The 20,290-nt window shown below is 37.8% G+C and overlaps 1 protein-coding gene across 1 annotated transcript; it reads right to left on the reverse strand.

The window, feature by feature from the left end:
* Window positions 1-4,240: 4,240 nt before the first annotated feature.
* ZDBF2 (zinc finger DBF-type containing 2) lies at window positions 4,241-19,550 on the reverse strand. The gene is made up of 8 exons (XM_054515478.1): window positions 19,495-19,550; window positions 17,585-17,691; window positions 16,933-16,984; window positions 16,314-16,365; window positions 15,648-15,753; window positions 14,673-14,800; window positions 8,823-11,629; window positions 4,241-8,125 (listed from the first exon to the last, which is right to left on the reverse strand). Exons 2-8 carry the CDS (start codon window positions 17,684-17,686, stop codon window positions 8,043-8,045), a joined length of 3,330 nt encoding a protein of 1,109 aa, XP_054371453.1. The 5' UTR covers window positions 17,687-17,691; window positions 19,495-19,550; the 3' UTR covers window positions 4,241-8,042.
* Between the last annotated feature and the right edge of the window lie 740 nt (window positions 19,551-20,290).

Genomic DNA, 20,290 nt, shown 5'->3' on the forward strand with positions numbered 1-20,290 from the left:
TACAAGATTTTTAATCTACATACCTATATTTTTACAGAGTTGACATCCCTTATTCTTAATAAAGGAGATAAAGTGACAAAGTGATAAAAGCCTGGGCTTTTGCACAATGCCACTAGCCGGCTTTGGAGAAGGCAATGGCAGCACAAGTCAGCTCTTTTAACTCCTGTTCCTCCAGCCCGCCTCATTAAAAGCTATTTAATTATCAGCAGTGGGAAACCAAACAGAAGCTCTTTATGAACACAGGCAAGAAAGTCCATAAAAAAAGAAAGAAGCAAAACAAACAATAAAAAACTTATAGTGTAAAAAAGCTGTAACAAAATAAGCCACAGCAAGTTACCCTGAATGCCCTGTTTGTAAAATCTTTATCAAACCAAGTTAATACTGACCCAGTTAGAGCAAAATCTTGGACTCAGTGTAAACCAATACAGAAGTCTCAATCAAGAGCAAATGGAGCTAAAAGCAAACAGGAAAAAAAAAGGCATTGAAAGAGCATACATAAGTGTAGAGACTTGTAACAAAATTATAATTGCAGCACATAAGTATGAAGTTTTGGATTTTCAGTCAGCAAACCCATATAACTTCAAATATTCAAGAGAATAAAGGAAACATCTAGTGGGGGGCGGGGGGGGAAACAAAACCAAAAACGCAAACACCCCAACTCCTGTAGGATAAAAAGCTTTAGAAAGTTGGCTTAGAGGACTCAATTTGCTACAGAAGCCAGGTAAACCCAGGAAAACCAAACCTCACACGGGCCCTCACTGGCACCTTCACCTTCACCAATGGGGAGCTGGGCTCCCTGCTTGAAGAAAATCTCCCCTGGAACAGCTGGGCAAGGGTGTCAGTGCCAGCTGTTCCCCACGGCCCCTGTGGACAGTGCCAGCACACCAAGGGACACACGGCACGAGCACTGGGCCAGCTGCCACCCAGGGAACAAACGTGCAGAACTCGGGTGGGGAAAGGACAAGACCTAGTGAGCACAAACTGAAACACATCTGTTCAAACACAGAGATAAAACCTTTTTAACGATGAGGGTGTGGGTAGCCAGGTGCTGGAACTGGTTGCCCAGAAAGGCTGTGGAATGTCCTTGCTTGGAAATGCTCAGAATCCGTGGGATGTGGCTGGTCCTGAGCAGCCTGCTCCAGCTGAGCCTGCTGGGAGCAGGGGATTGGAGCAGATGGTCACCAGAGGTGCCTGCCAACCTCAGCCCTTCCTGCGCTTCTGGGAGCTATGGGGAGATGGTGGGAACACAAGGCTTGCCAAAATAGAAGGCAGAATTTTGTTGTTTCCCCACACATGCACTAGAATGTGAGTATTACAGGAAAAAATGGTTGAAAATAGTTTAAATTAATTTTTTTCCTGTGAATTAAAAATGGTTGTTTTCCAACATACTGTAGAGCTCAATGAAATAAAGGTAAAGAGGGGAGCTGACCCACTGGATGCATAAGGAGCTTGAGAAGGATGGGATGGGCAATAAAGCAAGACAGAAGAACGAGGGCCAGACAGAGATCCTTGGCTCCCCTTTACAGCTTCCATGAAAAGGCAAAGGTAGTTATGAAGGCATATGCAATAAGTACATAATTACATAAAACCATCTTCGTGATACAGCCGAATGACACTCATCACACCCTACTCTGAGAAAATAAAGATGGAGAACTCTGCATTGCAGATGAATTCTTATTTTAAAATGGTGGAGTGTGAGGGAGGAAAACAGAAATTTGCTAAGCACAGAAAAAGTTAATAGTCGCTGTATAATTGGAAATAAAAATACATAAAATACTGTTTCATTAGTGCTCTCCTTTGAGCTCTAAAAATAAAAAATATTGTGCTTATCAATGACAAACACACATTTCTATTCACAAAAATATAAATGTATCCATGCATTTTTAAAAATAAACTTAACACTAATGTCTAAAATAAGAATAATACAAAAGATAATTCTTGATAATATTAAACACTTAAGAGTTCTTTACATCCACAGAAAGTGCTGCATGAACAGTAACTAATTGTGGTAGGTAAAAATATGCTGACTTTGACTCCATTATTACCCTGACTCCAGATTCAATCAGAACTAGAGTGTGTTGGCAATAACTCAGGAAATGATATTTTGCTAGAACAGATCGAAAAATTAAAGCACTAGATACATTTAGAAATCTATAAAATAACTGTCACCAAAAAGTCAGTATGTTTACTTTTAATTTTATGCAGATTGCAACTAATGCCAATAAAATGAAAAGTGTTTCTATCACTATTTGGACAACTGATTTATTACTCATCATTAGACCTGAATTTTAACAAAGCTCCTTTTGGCATGTGGAGAAAGCTGCTGGTAGCCATGTATTGCCTTACAACTTTTCTCTTTAGCCTTCAAAAGGATGTACATGCACAACCTTTGTTATAAACATTTCCCCCCTCTTACCAGTGGCTGAAAGTACGAAACAAGCAGCAGTAAAGAGAAATATTATCCATACATTAAGCAAATAAAAGCAACATACCAGAAGAGTGAGTGACAGATTCTGAGCTGCATCACTATAGGAGTAGATGGATTTTGACAACTGTTTGCCAAGGTTCAGATAAAATAAACATTAAAAAACCAAAACAAAACAACCCCTCCAAAGCTAAATATTCATTGATCTAGTTCCAATCTAAAATACATATTTAAGTCTTATGCATCACTTCTACCTCTCTCTTCATCTTAAAATTTCAGTGTAATAAAAAGCAAGACATACACATGCCTTGCATCCACAGCTTCAGCTTCTCTGTTCATTCTTACAGCACAATCTCCAGGCCAGCACAGAATTTAAGCTCTCTGCATGAGCTAGCAAGGGTGGATTTTGATTCTGCAACTTTTTTGTGCAATATTAATCATAATTCAGTAAGCTACAACCAAGATTTTCAGATGCACCAGTGCCAACATTAATGCAGTATGACACATCAAATATGAGAAGCTGACCAGCTCTAAAACATTAAAGTACAATTATATTTGAGGATGCGTGATACTGAAAAACCTGTTTATGATTCCCAGTATTTGGGAAAAGCTGTATTTCAGTTTTCCTTAAGGGTAGAACACTGACAAAAAAGAACCTAAGTTTAGAAAGGCTGAAACTGTTAAATCACAAACTTCAATAATGATGTGTTCGTACGTTTCATGAAAAATGCTTCTGCACCTCAATAAATAATTATGACTTCCAGAACCATCAAAAGACAATAATTATAACACTAATTACTCCAGTGAATCCCAATCCAACCAAAACTGTGCTATTAATTCCATCATAACTCTCAAACACACCGATTTGGACTGGATCTCCCTTCTACACTCTATAAGCCTTTTATTTTTATGAAAAATATTTTCCATGAAAGAGCAAGCACCTGACTTAAACTTTGGTTATAGTATCATGCTTGTAACTCCATGTTTAGATGGCTGAACAATTATTTCTTCAGTTAAATCACTGTTTGATAGCACAGTATTAACTTCATTCAGCCAACTACATAATACATGGATATTTTCAAGTATGGACTGAAAACTGCAAAGCATGTCCTGAAATTTTATGACTTACTAAAGCCTCAGGAAACCACATGCCTCTGCTTCTCAGCCATTTACTGATCTGACACATCTCTGTGTGTTGCTCCTGTAAAAAAATCACACCTGGTTTAAACAGGCACTGCTACAAACAGCAAATGACTAACAAATTTATAGAACAAGGTATTATACTGTGCAAGGCATTCCAGTAATCTGTTTACCATACTCTTAAAAGCATTGTTGCACACAGTTTTGAAGAGAGTTCTGCCTGCCTTTATTTGGTCTATGATTACAGATGCCAAACTGTTTTGCATAAAGTAGAAAGCTGCTTAAGACTATAATATTTCCAGCCCCTGCTGTCATTTGGTAAGTGCACATTCTCAAAAAACTCTTAATGAGTAAGTGCTGCAGGCATCTGGCTTGCCATGTGGTCGGGGCTTCTTGGTTTCATGCTGCCAAAATGAAGTTAGACATTTTAAATGTATCTGTCATCTTTTCAATGCCATCCTAGGTGTCATTGCTTCAGCTGGCAGAGAATAGGATGAATCTTGGCTTCACTGAGTCAAGATATCACACCATTGTGAACAGTTGTTTAAATTATGACTGTCTGCCTTCATAGTAGTAGCTTATTCCATAGCATTCTGTTTGTGTTCTTTCCACAACAAATTATAGCAAATAGCTTCAAGGTAAACTCCAAGAATAAATAAACTCCAAAAGCACATATTCAGTCTTTATTTTATTAAAACAAGATTTGTTCTGCTGAAGGAATGAATGAATTTATAACTGCAAAACAAACAAGGAACAAAACCTTTGCTTCTGGGCATGCTCAGAACTATGCTATTACAATTTTTTCTGAAAAATATTATCAGGAATGCTGTAATTCAGTAGATAAAACATTAAAGGCAAAAATTCAGTGATTTTAGTTACATTAGTGAAAGTGATACATTTTGCTTTTCCTATCTGTCCCCAAAACAGCAAAAGCTGAAAACCCCTTATTTCCAGTATGAAAACAGTATGAGTTCAGATTACTTTGTTCTCAGGCAGAGTGACCCCAAGGGAAGAAGAAAGGAAGACTGGCAAAAGAATCAAGAATCATCATCCCACTCCTGTTTCACACTATTCAGTGAGGTAAAGCAGACTCCCAAGCACAGGAGAACCTGTGCCAACCTGCCCTCTGCACTTCAGACTGGGACAACATCCTCTTGTCACCTGTCCTGATTTATTCCAAACAGAACGTACTGCCCTGAAATTTAGCTCTTTACAACATAAAAAAAGAAATCCAAATACATGACTCAGAAAAACGATGGAAACAACAAATCTGAAATAAAATGAGCAGAAGATACAGAGAAAGAACATCCAGCAACACCACTGAACCAGCCTGTAGTATTGCTGTATCCTTACAAACCCACATTGTGTCAAATGACCACAGACAAAAGAAATAGAGAAGCAGATAAAAAATTACAACATCAAGCAAAATTATTGCAAAATACATAATCAATAACAACATGAAAACCACAAAACACATTCTCATTTGGGCACAAATTCAGCATGAAACTTAAAACACAATTTCAGATGAAGCCATGGGCTCATTATAAACAGAAATAACCTCATTTATCTGAGTCCCAGAGAGGGGTACTTTCATAACACAATTACCAGAACATTGGATACAAACCTGTCAGAAATAAGAAGAGAGCAAAAAAATCCTAACAGAAAATTAACTGAAGAACTGCAAGGTGCAAGTGTCAGATATCTGAAGTTTTGAGGGATTACTATTTTATGTTTGGCTAGCACCTGGCACAATATGAGAGAGTCACACTCATGATTCACAATCCTAATGAATAATAAAAATCTATCTGCTTACAATAAGACTGTTTTGAAAGGTTTAATGAGTACTTTATGTGGGGAGAGACTTTTTAAAAATAATAAAATGTATAATAAAAACTACAAACAGGTCAAAATTGCAAATGTACTGAAGAAGAAAAGGTAACATTTTTCTCAACTATTAAAAAAGGTACTGGTTCTAACTGCTGCCAATTTAATTCAAAAAGCATGACTTTATTCCTCTCTACTCCAGCTCTTTTCTTGCTTCTCTATGTTAAGACATGCAAAAATACTGACAAAACCTCTTTGCCTCTTTGTCCACTGATATTAAAAGAACTCAGTCTCCCCCCACAACCAAAAAAAAAATACAAAAGGGAAAAAGAAACACATACAAAAACAGAAACAATATCACCCAAAAACAACAAACCCACCCACCAATTTTGGAGAAAGTATTTCAGTTCTCAAGTTTGCCATTGCTGTAGACTTCTAGACTTCACAACCATGTTTTGAAGTATTGGTCACACTGCTAATGAAACAATGTTCTATTCCATAAGGGCAGAAACTCCATTACTTATCTAACAGGAAAGTGCTTGCCTATTTCTCAAGACCCCAGAATTTTCTCCTTCTTGCACATGATATTAAGTATCTTTGCAATATTTTGTTTTGCAAATATGTTCATAATTCTCATTCCAAAGCAGTTTCTGCTTTTGCTTCTCATATCACAGTATTTCCTCTTTTTCCTAGTGGTCATCAAACATGCACAGAAGAGGCACAGATTAACATCCAAGCCTACAGTAAACCTTATTTTGACAATGTCAACCACATAAATGTTGGTTGTCCAGACTTGTACCTCAAGTCTTAATTCTTCTAATAAATGTTTACGTACCTTTTTTTTTCATTTTTCTTTTTTTTAAGGAAAATATATAGCTACTTACACTCTTATTTGAATATAACATTTTTCTTCTAAAAATCTCACCCTGATAAGAGAGTCTATTACCAAAAACAAAAGACATTACAGTCTAAAAATATTAGTAATTTTATAGTCCTCAACACATCTTTATTACTCAAGATTTCAAGGAAAAGTTGTGCACCGGAATAAGACAAATGTACAATGAATGAGTATGGAGAACAGTATTTTGACTCTAAACAATTACACGTTAGTGTTCTTAAAGTACAATGTGCATTAAAACTTATTCACACACAGAATAATTCATGCTCTTCACATGTGAAATACTGTGAAAAATAAGATGGAAGAAGTTAGATAGGAAAACATTCTTGTATCATAAAAATATGTTAGAGTGGGACTTATCTATAGTTAAAGCTTTGCTTTAAAACAAACTTTATTTAAAAATCTTCTTTTGCTTTATCTAAAAATTAGCTTTCTATAAAAACCATTCCTTTAAAACTTTGCTTTAAAAACATCAGTTTTATGTTAGACAAAATATTAAATTATACAGGCACAATTAGTTGAGGGCTATAAAAATTTATATTACAGCCCTTCATTTTCCAGTGACTTGCAATACAGTCATAAGATTCTGTGTCTACTGAAAACCATAGGAAAACTCGTCCAAAGAAATCAACTTTTATATAAAAAATAAAATAAATTAAAACAAATCAAATTAAAAAAAAATCTGTCAGACCATATTTGACTTGTAAAGGAACTTACTTTCCAGTTGACACATGCACATCTTTTATTTATCTTAGGAAATATGTATATACATTAAAAACATCCTCAAAACATCCTCAAAATATTCTCTGAACATGTGGTTCATGATGACAGCTTTTATATTTCCTTCAGATACTGTATATTAAAATAAACCATTTCCAGGTCCACCTTTATCTCAGCCCAAATCTGTGACCCTTGACACTTCAGAAAGAAGTGAATGAAGAATCAAGAAGGGTTTTATTTTCTGGGGGGAACATGCACAGATATTTTCAATGCCAGAGATGGTAAGGTCTGCTCTTTTCCACGTTTTTCTTGCGTTCTGAAAAATGTACTGTACCACTAGAGAATTTATGAAGACCTTCAAGGTAAAATAGATTATATAATATATCAAACTGAAGATTTGAAAACCAAAGCCTGGATTATGATGATGTTTAACTGCGTGCTTAATTTACTGGAAATTAACCATTAATCTTAGGTTTTAAAGCACAGAAACATCCATGAGACTTGCTTTATGTCTCCTAACCACATCAAATAAACTGTCCTCATAACAACTATCAAAAAAAGAAAAAAACCCAAGCAACTAAGCTAAAACACCATGGGTTTTGGTTTTTTTTTGCCATAAAACCATAGTAGATGGAACATCAGGGGCCTAACTTGAATCTCTGTGGAATATAATTTTTATTCAACCGGGTTTTTTAACCAAATATTTGAACTCTAATACATTTAGATGGATGCTGTGTTAGGTTTATTTAAATATTTTACTGAAAATTTAGAAAGAAAGTTTGCACTCTAGTCCATAAAAATTTAACCAACACTACACCAAATAAAGCCAGAAAAGCACAGAACCCCAAACTCAAGGCTGACATTCTGAAACAACTTGCTGCTGTTTGGTTTTTTTTGCATTATAACTTTTCCATCCCCCCCCACTAAAGAATGTGAAATTCACCTACAAACTTAATCAACAAGTTATTAAAAACAAACAAAAAAGCCCCCAAACATAACCCTGTATTTCTTTTAAAATTCAAGATTTCACCTCAGCTACCACCACTTGAACAGTTCCCTAAGGAGACATATTTCCTTACCAGCATGGTCCATTATTGCTTGATGAGAGCCCACAGTGACTTTCAGTTCAAAAAAAAAAAAAAAAAAAGCTTTGGACACGATTTCAGGAACAAAGAAGTCAATACAAAAATGCGTAAAATTATATTTCATTTCAAGAAAGCATTGAATTGATCTGAATTGTATCATACTGTATTAATTTTAATGCCATTCCACAGGCAAGTATATATTATGTGTTGAATTAGGTGCACGTATACACAAACACAAAATACATACACAGAATTCAGCCCTGATTGATGTGTCTTCATTAAATTTCTAGCATAGCAAGTGAGTCATCTTCTGCACTTTAGAATTACGTGAAAAAATTTAAATAGGCACAATTAATTAACACAGCTTCTAGATTACCTTATTACAGTGCACTGTTACGCACTGATAATACCATAATAACAATATGATACCATTCAAGGTCATTTTGCTGATGTACAGGTGAAGACTAGTAAATATAAGTGCTTTTAAATCAAATCCACAACTTCTGCAGCTTTACACAGTAGAACAGTGCAATACATTGTCCCCATATTCCAGGAACAAGAGCTGAGTTTACAGTTGTATTTATTTCACATTAGACTGGCTCTGCAATTTCTGGAGCTCTAGCATTTCAACTGCATTGTCTATGGCCTTCTTTTTTCCTCCTTCCTTCTTCCAGGTGCTGGCTATAAAAAAAAAAAGAAAAAAAAAGTTCTTTTGGTAGCTAGCTCTCACCTGGTAGAACAAGACAGTTTCGAAGTAATGGTACAGCAGAGGTTCTTCTAGAGGGCCGGTTCACAGTGCCAGGATGACCCCGATCTCCACTTACTTCCCAGCTCCTGACTTTGGAGGAAGCTTGCTCTGGTTTCTTGGGAAAAGATTCTGATGTGACTTTCTGCCTTTTTTCAGGAATCCCTGTTACAACTGTTGAGTTCAGAAAGGCCCTTTTTGGTTTCCTCCTCACCTTTAATTTTTTTGCATCAGGCTTTTCTTTCTTAGGGTGCTTTCCCACTGTAGTTTTCCTTGTCTGGTACCTATGGATGGAGAAAGCAGATTTCTGGGCACAAGGCTGAAGTTGTCTTCTCATCCCCTCTTTCTGCTGTTTTTTAGTTCTGGACGTTTGTTTGCCTGTGGTTACTCTGTTTCCTCTCCTCTCAAGAGTACATCTGACAGACTTAGATCCTGCAGCCTTTCTGGAAAAAACTGGTTCTTTGTTAGTGCCTTCTTTTCTCTTCCATATTGCTTTTGGAGTCTCCCTCTCTGACCACTCACTCCTGATGGAGGTCAGAGGAGTTTTGGTAATTCTATTGAATGGGATTAATCTATAATCTCCTTCTATCACAGAGTTCAAAGGTGAAATGATTAGGTGTTTAAAAGAGTTCTCAGATACAAGACAATCTGTTTTTTCTGTGGCAACAGATGGTCCATCTGCCTTTTGACTTGAGGCTGTCTCATTCCCTTTATCTCGATCTGGTAGGAAAGATGCTGAAGAAGAACTACAGAAGTCTGACCAATTGAGTGACTTTGATGGTGTGCTTTCTCTCTGTGTATCAGCTAGTTTCTTCATGTTTGTATCAAAGCTGAGACTTCTGAAAAGCTGTCGAACATGAGAGGGCTTTTTGGCCTTTTCTCCAACTGTACTCTTAGGAGGCGTTTTCAGAATTCGATTTGTCAGTGGGTCATAATATTTGAGAGAACACTGTTTGTATTTATATCTTACAGAGTCCTTGCTATCTGTGGAGTGATGATTCTTCCTCATTTTGGGAATATCTATAGGTTTACCTTTGCACTGTTTTACTTCTGGGCATGAGAGTACATACACCACTGTCTTGGGCTGTACAGGACTCATGATCTTGCTATAGGACTCTGGAAGTTTAAGGGCACATAGTCTAGTTTTCATGTTTGGAGTTTTTTCATTCTCCAGACATGCAATGCTTGCTTTCTGATCAGCTGGATCAGATTCCCTTCTAGACATTTTCCTTTTTGCCACAGGGTAGTTCAGCAGACTTGTTTGGGTGCCATGGCTGACTTTAACCACCTGACACCTTGAAGCCAGGCGCCATGTCCTTTTCCTAGGCATTTTTACAATTTGTGGGTTGCATAGTGTATCTGAGGCCAAAGACGGGTTATCAAAATCAGAGCCACCACTTAAAGCATCATTAAATTCTGGCACTGCCTTAACTGGTGCATTTTCTGTTCTATTACCCTCAATAATATTGATCCTTTTTTCATCCTTCTGCTTTTTTTTCTTCATTCTCTTCCCTGTACAATTGGCTGAGGATTCACTGTTAAAGTAGCAGCGAAAACGACCTTCCCTGAAATCGCGCACAAGTTCTTCAATTTTTATATCATCTTCATACATTATTTGAGACCAAGTTTTTCCCACAAAAGAAGGAGGCACGTGAGGCAGGGCTGGAAGAACTGGTTCTTCGGTATGAACTACGACATCCTTTTTCACTGCTTCTATTTTCTCTAATGACTCAGTTTTTAAAACAGAAGAGAGCTGTGTTCCATAGTCCTTATCTTGCAAACATACTTGGACCTCTTTCAGGAATTCTATATCTTTTATAGCTGCCTTGGGTAAATCTGTTCCTACCTGGATTGGTGCATCACAGTCAAAACTCATTTCAGAGCCCTCTAAATTAGTATGATCCAGAAGTGATGAAAAAGGTACGCCGGGATTATTCTCTTTTTTGAAATAATCTTCAGATGTAGTTTCATGGCAGTATTTCACAATTACATCTTCAATAGTCTCATCCACTGAACTTTCATCACCTCTGTTTGTCTTTATGTTTTTGCATCTTGCTAGTTGTGGGGATGTCCCAAGATCTAAGGAGCTGCTGATACCCACAGTATCCCTGAGATGGAGATCAGACACCAAAGTTTCATCCTGAGTTCGTAAACTATCTCGCTTTGAGAGAGATTGACCTGAGGTAATAAAGGAAGAATTGCTGTGGCTATGTGTAGGATTCTGATGAGAAACTGAAGGGCATTTTGGGTGAACCAGTGCTGGAGCGGGATTCAAGCGTGGGTTCAATAACACATCCCTACTGCAGACCTCCACTGCTCTTTCATCACATCCTCTTCGCAGAAACAGACTTGATGCTGCCAAATCCCTAACATTTTTTCCTGTTTTAGGATTAACAGAGGAACTGTGGCTTGTAGGACTGAGAGAAAACTGCTGAGGTACAGGGCTCACAGCTGTAGACTGACCTTCATGGCTATGACCTGCGATTCGAGCACGTTTCAGATTTACCCATTTCTTATCACTACAAATGCCAGCAGACTGCTGGGATTTCCCTGGAACACATTCCTGGCCTCTTTGAAGTTTTTGAAAACCTGCTTCTGTAACAAAAGTTTTCTTTGTGCCCTCCCGAGACAGGCATGGAACAGAAGAGCCTATTTCACGAATGGACTCCTGGTCTTTGCTGGAAATCTCCTGTTTCTCACTATTCCTCTTTTTCTGCATCTCTTCTGAGGATGGGCAAGAAATCCTAGGGGCTTCCAGAGTGACGGGGAATGGCATGTCATCATAGGTTGGTCTAAAGGGGAGGGAAGAAAAAAGCAGCTAAGATAAATACTGTAAATATGCTAAAAATGTTTCGAACAACAGCAGTGTGGGGGTTTTTTAATAGTCATTACCTACACTGTATCACTTCTAATGAATAAACTGAAATTACTATTTCTGTTGTTCTATCTATCACAGAGATATTCAATGTTTTAAAATTATGGAGGGGGAAATGCTCCACAACGCTAAAGATAACAATTTGGGCATTAGTCTAGCACCCTCTTTATGCAATCATCAATTAAGAATGGCCAAACATAGATTACAATGATTTCATAAATACAGCACAGCAGAAAAAGTAAAGATATTTCCTTTGTTTGAAGTGATAAGCCTATAAAGAGGTGATTTCACTGATCATACGATCATTACTTAAAATTGAGCTTTGTAAAGAAATGGAACATAATAATAGGACACAGTATAAAACCATTGTTGAGTATAAATGCCCTTTAACCTACAAAACACGGTTGCCTGATAGGAACTCTGCACATGTGGCCAAGGAATTCCATGTTTACTGTTTCTCACAGACATATCACAGCTTCTGACTCACTCCTGCAAGAAGCCAAGTTAGGATAGCTCAGTCTTGCAGTGACAACAGATTTTTATATATTCTGTAACTGGCAGTTCTGTCTTTAAGACTGCCTCAAACACAAGGGTTTGTGTCTTCCAGAATTAACACAGGTGACAGATATGGACTATTTTTCCTATGCAACACAGGAACCCACAAGGCTTTATGTGGAGCAGCCAGGCAAATTTAATGGAAACAATTTTTAAAATACGTAAATATAACTGAAGAAGAGAATACTGTGTTTCACTCAAAAATTATAACTATCTTGTGAGACCCAAACAGATGCTTACTTTAATACATGGCAGACATCAGCTAACAGAAGTATTGTGAACAAATATTATAGTACAGTAATTTCCTTGGTTATATAACTAAGACTACATACAGTTAAGGGATATAGGACTGAGTAAGCAAGAGAAATCTCATATAATGAAACATTTAAAAAGAACTATTACTATATGAATGCAAAGTAATCAAATACATCAGATGATCAAACAATGCTTATCATCTGAAATGCTGCTTTGCCCTTGCATGGTCACCTAAGCTCTGAAATAGGACCTAAAGGGAATGCCAGATGCAACAGAATTAATCTTTTAACTTCCTAACTTCAGGGCTCTTCCATCTTTGTGTGAAACATCTTTGCATCCTGGCACCTGGACCTTGCTGAAAGACTGAGTATAATATTAGATAGATTTTCATATGGAGAAACTATAGCAAACTCCTAGGTCTCTAGCTCAGTTAACAGCCTACAAGCACTTCTCAAAAATTACTCTTAAGCAAATGTCCCTAGGGGAAGAGAACAGAACAACAATTTTATATAGTTAATAACTTTTGACAGTTTTGCTACAAATTATCCCCTAAAATGCTCAATACTATTTCCTTAGGTAAAAAAATTACATACCAAGTGTTTGGAGGAAGGAATGATTTGGTGGTTTGTGGGTGTTTGGTTTTGTTTTGTTTTTTTACTGGGGGAGAACAACAATATCCTTTGAAATTCAGTATAAGGCAAAGCTCTGATGAATTTTTCCTTTTTCCACATAACTACTAGGTATACTGGTTCTGTAAAACAAATCAAGTCTTACAAATATTTCCATAGTCTTTTTAAATTACACATAAAGATCCCTTGTATGAATTCAGCTAAACAGTAAAAACAGGTATTTAAAGAACTGTGTGAAACTGTATATAAATCCAAGTGTTTTAACATGAGAAAGAAGAGAATCAAAATCTTACCTCAAGTGTCAGTTAAGATCATAACTTTCTTTTCAGAGCACAACCACAGCATAAATCTATTAATGCTTTCTTTTCCGTCTTTGCTTTACTTCCTCCAAACTCTGTCTAGATTTGGGATTACTTACCACTCCTTCCTCCAACTTAATCTAGATTTTATATATTATTTTTCTCATTCTATTCCTTCTACCAACAAATTAGAGGAATCTGGGTAGATTGTTTTTTCTTGTTAGTAGGTTTCATTCAGCAAAGCAACAACCTTGTATTAGTGACACCTCCAGAGAAGCCTGTCTTAAAGTGAATCCTGTATTTTCTCCACAGCAAAAAATGCTGAATGTTCTTGACAGTGTGATAAAATCTATTTATTTAAGATGGGAGGACAATTTATTTACTTGTGGTGACATGTACATCATGTCCTGGGCTAGTCTGGCATAGACATGCATATTAGCTAGTTCTGGCATATCCCTGATAATACCAATGAGTGCTTTCAGACAAAACACCCTTCTGCTTGTTTGTCAAGACATATAGCAGAGTTGCATATTGAGAAACACTGTACAGTGCTGGGATCAAACTGGGATTTTTGTCTGCCTTTCAAAACATTACAAATGAGGTTTAATGGATTTTCCTTCATCTACAGAGAAAAATTTAACACACTGATCCTCTTATCACTCTTGAAACACGCAAATGATAAAGAGAACACTTTCCAAAATTTGAGCATTAATGAATTGGCCAATTAATGTAATTGAAGTATTAATTGAACAGGCAAACTGGAAGGATAATGAAAAAATAAACATGTAAATACTTACCTGACATAATCAACAAACCAAAATTATAAGCTCTTTCAAAACACGCATAAAATATACTGCTAAACATAAATATATAAATATATATATACACATATGGCCCAGAATTAAAATATTTAGAATAAAACATATAATGCTCAAATTTTAAGAATTTGTAAATGCATGTGAGATTGTACAGTCTGCCATTGTAAGTGCTGACCTATATATTCCTTCTTTTTCAGGTCTTCATATTTAAAAGCTACTACTGGTGTTGTTTCAAATCCATAAGTAGTGAAGTTTTGTCTTCATATAAACAGCAATTGTCTCCATTGAGCAAGTTTCACCTCAAATGAGCCAAATTTACTGCTCAGCAGTAGAACAAATACAGGAATTCATAACACATGCATTCCACTAATACATATTAAAATAAAAAGCCTTCTGTATTATACCTGCTGTCATGGTATCTGTGGGGATGATGCTGCAAAACATCTTGAAGGAAACGCTCCATCAAGCTACTGGTACCCGTACGATTCCTACAGTATGTTGTAAAATGTCTGTGCTGGGAGCTGAAAATGTGCTGGGGAAAGATGCAACAGATGATTAGTCTAATACTACTGCTAACACACAGGCCTAGTCCTAAAAATTCCTTCCCAGGTTAAACGTTACACCATTGCTATGAAAATATTTAAATAAAATCTTCTTTTACTATTTGAAAATCTTAATTGAGATTTTTAAGTATGTTTAGGCAGTCTCAAATAATACTAAAATGTATTGAAACATCTTTCTGAGTTGGAACTTAAATTAGTGGTTCTGGTAGCTGCTGACAAATCTCTTCTAACTAGTACAAATACTCTCACAAATCCAACAGCTGCTCACAAGTCTCTTAACCAGAACAAATACTATAAATGTATATATAAATTACTTATAATATTCTTGAACTTAACATGAGCAAACATCCTGCAATTCAGTCAAATTAACAAGAATTTTCTTAGGTGCAGAAGATTAAATAGGCTTCTACTTTCTCATTTTTCTCATCAAAAAAGTCTGTAAGACAGGAGACTGACAAAAGAACTGAAAACGGTTGATCAAAAGTCTCTAGCCTTGATATCGAAGATATTACTATAACCCTAGTACTTTAAAATATATAGAGATCTCAAGATTAAAGACACAGAGAAAACCATCATGGATACAATGTGTGGCACTTCAGAAAAGCACCTGTGTGCTACTCCATCAGCATCTTCTACAAGAGGTAACAAATAAGTAAGGGATCTTCCTGAGGTCACATATCGTGCAATTCACAAACAGCTCATTTTTCACTCAGTATTGCTTGTTTGGTGTAGAAACTGATATTTATTATTTATGAGTTGATAAAGCCTTAGGTACTCCTTGCTATCTGCTGCCAAATTATGCAGAAGCTGTCTCACCTGCTCCAGATTACTGTAGTGTACATGGCAACAGTTGCAGTATCCTTGTCTATTTTGCACAGTGGATGCTCCAGGCCGAGGATGTTCTTGTCCTCTTCTGTGTAAACTGAAAGAAGCAGGTAATTTTGTCAAGACATGTTGTGTTGTTTAATCCATGTCCTTAGCATGGAAATTCTAAATATCTATCTTCCTACACAGATGGGAAAAACTTGCAAGATAACTGTTTCCATTTTAGAACTGTAATGGTGAGACTATGTATTTTAAAGTATTCTCAAGCAAATTTCACTAAAAAACTTTTTTCTTAAATGCAGAACAAAGGATAACAGCTTGAAGGCACAGTTAGCTGAAATCTGAAAATGACTGCTTCTAAAGAAAAAGGTAATTTTTCTTTTCATTCATATGTTTGTTAGTATTTTGAAATAAAAGAAGAAAAGACAAAAAACACTTGACACCTACACAGTAGTTTGGGGCACTACAACATGCTTCCCCACAGTTTTTACCAGTACATGGGTGTAAGATACAAAGGACCTCCAATCATACACTTAATCCCTTTTGTGTCACTGTCATCCATTACACAAGGTAATAGACAGGCTGAAAAGCAGATTCTTCCCATTTTACTTTGGTAAGCAGTAAGCTGGATGCCAGTTATATCATCACCTAACTTACCTGCTACTGCTGTCCTGTCGTGGAGAGCCCTCAACACCATGTCTTTGGATACCTACAAAAAACCAAAAACAACCAAGAAATAAACCAACCAAACACACATATACAAAACACAAAAACCAACAGAGTAACATGAAGATGGAGCATTTTACCTGCACCTAGCTACTTCTCTTACATTGCATTTGTCAAACCTACTATTTTAAAGGAAGATAAAAGGTTTAGTAAGTTCAAAAAGGCATGAAGAGATCCGTTTGCTCGTAAAGTTCATCCAACAACTTCATAAAATAAGCTTTACTCTTTCATAGCTGAGGTGAATGAGTTTTTCTACTGATTTGTCTGGGTTCAAGACTAGGCAATCCACATTGGTACTGCAACATCCATGATTACTGAGATAAAATGTAAAGTGTCTCAAACAGCTTACAACAGGACAAGAGAATTACACCTACATGGAAACTTGGTGGATGATTCAGAAGTCACTCCTTCCATCTAAGTTCCACAACGAAATTTAAGAAATCAAAGTAAGCAATTGAACTGCAAGATAAACTAATAGTTCTATTGACAGTTATTACGTTTTTAAATGTAACTGCAACAAAAACTACTTTGAACTTTTTCAACTTCTTACCTTGTGCTGAAGAAGCAGAAGCTCCATCAGATCGTTTGATTCTCTCAAACATCTGTAAGTAGAAAATTTTTTAAAGTCAGTCCATCCTCGTACTCACTGTATCCTGAAGCTCCTCCTCAGTCCAAGCTACAAGCTCTTTAAAAGCTCTAAACTGTTTCAGCTACAGACCAAATCCTGATTTAAATGAAGCTGCATTCTAAAAAGAAACTTCTGCTTTACTAGGTTACCCTAATATTACATTTAGCAGTACGTTTTAGCTTTGACAGAAGGGGCTAACTTTTAATTAATGAAATCAAATACTATACTTATGAGCAGAGCACACACTCTGTTAGGTTATTAAGCAGTAACCTTGTCAAATTAATTTAATTACTTAATTTCCTAAGTTGCCTTAACAATTAAGACAAGAGATATATGTAAGAAAACCCATATGAGACCTATACCACACAAAGTAATTATCTAGGCTGGAAAAGTAAGCCTTATTTCTCAAAAGATCTGCCCATCAATTTTGAATCTCACAATTTTAAATAAAAATATGACTGCAGCAACAAGCAGTTACATGCTTTAAGGTGTCCAAACACAAAGGACTTCCAGGTGTCACACAGGCCTTTTATGCTATGGAACGTAAACATTAAATCAGCTTTCTAGTACCTACCTTAGAGTCACCAACCTTCCTCATCCACCAAAGCTGACTCCAGACTAGCAAGCAATAAATGTCAAACAGGAGGCCATTTGCAGTGCAGGACACTTCTCTCATCCCATCTGCCAACATGGAAGTTAAAGAGCCTTTTAAAATAACATTAATAATGCATGTTTTCCATGCCCTAAGGCATGTAAATTTTTCTGTACCATTTTGCAAACAGTTGAACAAATGGATAAATCTTTTTGAAGTCTACAGCACATCTTTTTTTAATATGGAAGTAATTTTGACAGTCTTTCCTATATAAATGTTAACCATTCCTTCTGGAATAACTTTGTTTCTTCTTTCTTCCTCATGGGCCCTGGGTACTAAACATTGTTGTCCTTTCTGAGACTATGCACTGCTCATGATAAAATACTTGAGCTGTTATAGCAGCTATGGTCAGAAGGAATATCTTAACAGCTCAACTTTAAACAGCCTCTAACCCCCCAAAACAAAACAATCTGCCAAAACACCAAACTCCTTCTACTTCCGATTGTGTTACAATATATGTAATAATAATAAAAAACAAAATAAACAAGAAACTCCAGCTGTTCCAATAAACCTTTTCATCTGGCAGCTGAGAAAAGGTTTTTGGCCAGATCAACTGATCTCAATAGTGCTGTTCTATTTCCTATACACTGCCAGGATCTGAAAGAAAGTGAAGGAAAACCACAGAAAACTATCCCTCATGAGTGATGTCTTATGTAAAATCACTTGTTCTACCTGCTTGAAGTCAACTTCCTGCTATTTTAAGTCTTACTGTACACATACAATGTTATGATAAAGCTGCAAGTCCCCACAGCCAGCAGGGGACACCACAACCATTCATCCCCACCCACTGCGCCAAAAGGAAATTAAAGACCCTCAACACACCAACGTTTAGTTTCATCACAAAGATGCTGAGGAGTGGTAACTGCAGTATGTTGGAGAATGGAGGAAAATCTGTTGTCTTAGAGGAATTTCTTAGAGGAAAGCCCATTCTCTTTATATCAGTGTTTTGAAAAACCACTAGTGTACAGGATATACAGCTTGCTTACCATCTGAAGTCAAGCTTAATCCCACAAGCTAATAAAATTAAGGAAATCTGCTATGTAGATGCCTTATTTATGTTGCCAAAATCTGGACTGCCCGAGATCCTTACTTTTTTAAAACAGGGACTACAGCTATAAATCCACAAAGGATTTTTCAGATGTTCAAGGAAAGACTGCATAATTCTGCCTTAGTTAAGATATTTACAGTGGGAACTATCTTAAACTGTTGGATTAAGAGTAAATAAATACTATCTATTCAAGATAAAGCTTAAATATTTTACAACCAAAAGAATCCTTTAAATTGTAACAAATGTAAACAACCAGTTACATACAGAAATATTTGATTTTGTAAAATTCGAATAAATCTATTTTAGCAGCTGTCTCTAAAACCAATGCTTCGTTTTGGCTTCATTTAACTAGTCTGTGTACAGCAGGTAGAGAATGAAAATTTTCAATCATTTTAACAAAACAAACAAAAGCTATGAAACATATTAAAATTTAAAAAATAATTTAAAAGAAAAAAAAAAATCAGTGCTGCATTCTGATAGTATCTGGGTGTCAAAGGCATCAGATAAAGTCTCCAGAGTGTCAAGAGGGACCCTCCAGACACTGTCACTCTTGCATCGCAACAAGTAAAATAAAAAGGGTGCAAAAGTAATAAAAACTGCTCCTCGAAATACACCACATAAGCACCTCAGCCACCCCTTCACCTGAGAGCAACTGCGCTGGGCAGGCAGGGGGAGAACAAGTCCCTCCCCTAAGCAGAGGCACAGGCTAGTGCCTTCCCACAGCGCAACCACATCAGGGAGGCGGCAGCTCCGCTCAGGAGCGGCCTCTGCCCCGTGGCCTCACCGCAAGGCGCGGGTCCGGTCCCATCCCGGCTGCACCGAGCCCGCGCTGCCCGCCTGGCCTCGCCCCGTCTCCCGCCGGGCCCCCCGCCCGGGGCGGAGCCGGCCGGCAGCCGAGGGACCGGGGCCGGCTGTGCCCGCAGCAGCTCCGCCCGCCCCGCCCCGCCGGGAGCCGCCACCCGCGGCCGGGCGCTGAGGGGACGCTGAGGCGGCCGCGCGCTCCTCCGCCCGCTCCCGTTCCCCGCTGCCGGCGCCGGCTCACCTCCATCATTCCCCGCTCGCTCTCCAGTGCCGCCCTGGGGTCAAGGGACGCCATCCTCTGCTTCCTGCTCCGGGTCGGCGGGCCGCGCCCCGCGAAGGGAATGGCGGGAGCTGCGGTTCCCGGGCCGCTGCTCCCGGCTCGGCGCGGGCGCCTCCTTCCCTCAGCGCCGCGCTCCTCCCGCCCGGGATCCCGGCCCGCAGCCGCCATGCGGCCGAGCTGTCGGAGCTGGCTCGGCGCGCCTCGCACGGAGCCCCGGAGCCCCGGAGCCTCGCTTCCTGCCGCACAACCGCTGCAAAACTGCCCCAGAACACCTCGGGGTGGCGTCTTTTGTCAGCCCCGGCAGGGTGGTTTTGGTTACGGAAAAATAACCTCTTAGCTAAGTTTCATTTCAACAACTGTACTAGTCATTTTCTCCTTCAAAACACACTATTTCATGTACTTGAAAGTAAGCTAAAGCGTTACCTTATTTAATTTTATTTTCGGCCATTAAAAGTAGCTTGCTTTACACGGGGTGGATTGTTCAAGTAGGTTTTATCAG

Source organism: Molothrus ater, chromosome 7, assembly GCF_012460135.2.
Source record: "Molothrus ater isolate BHLD 08-10-18 breed brown headed cowbird chromosome 7, BPBGC_Mater_1.1, whole genome shotgun sequence".
Lineage (NCBI taxonomy): Eukaryota > Metazoa > Chordata > Aves > Passeriformes > Icteridae > Molothrus > Molothrus ater.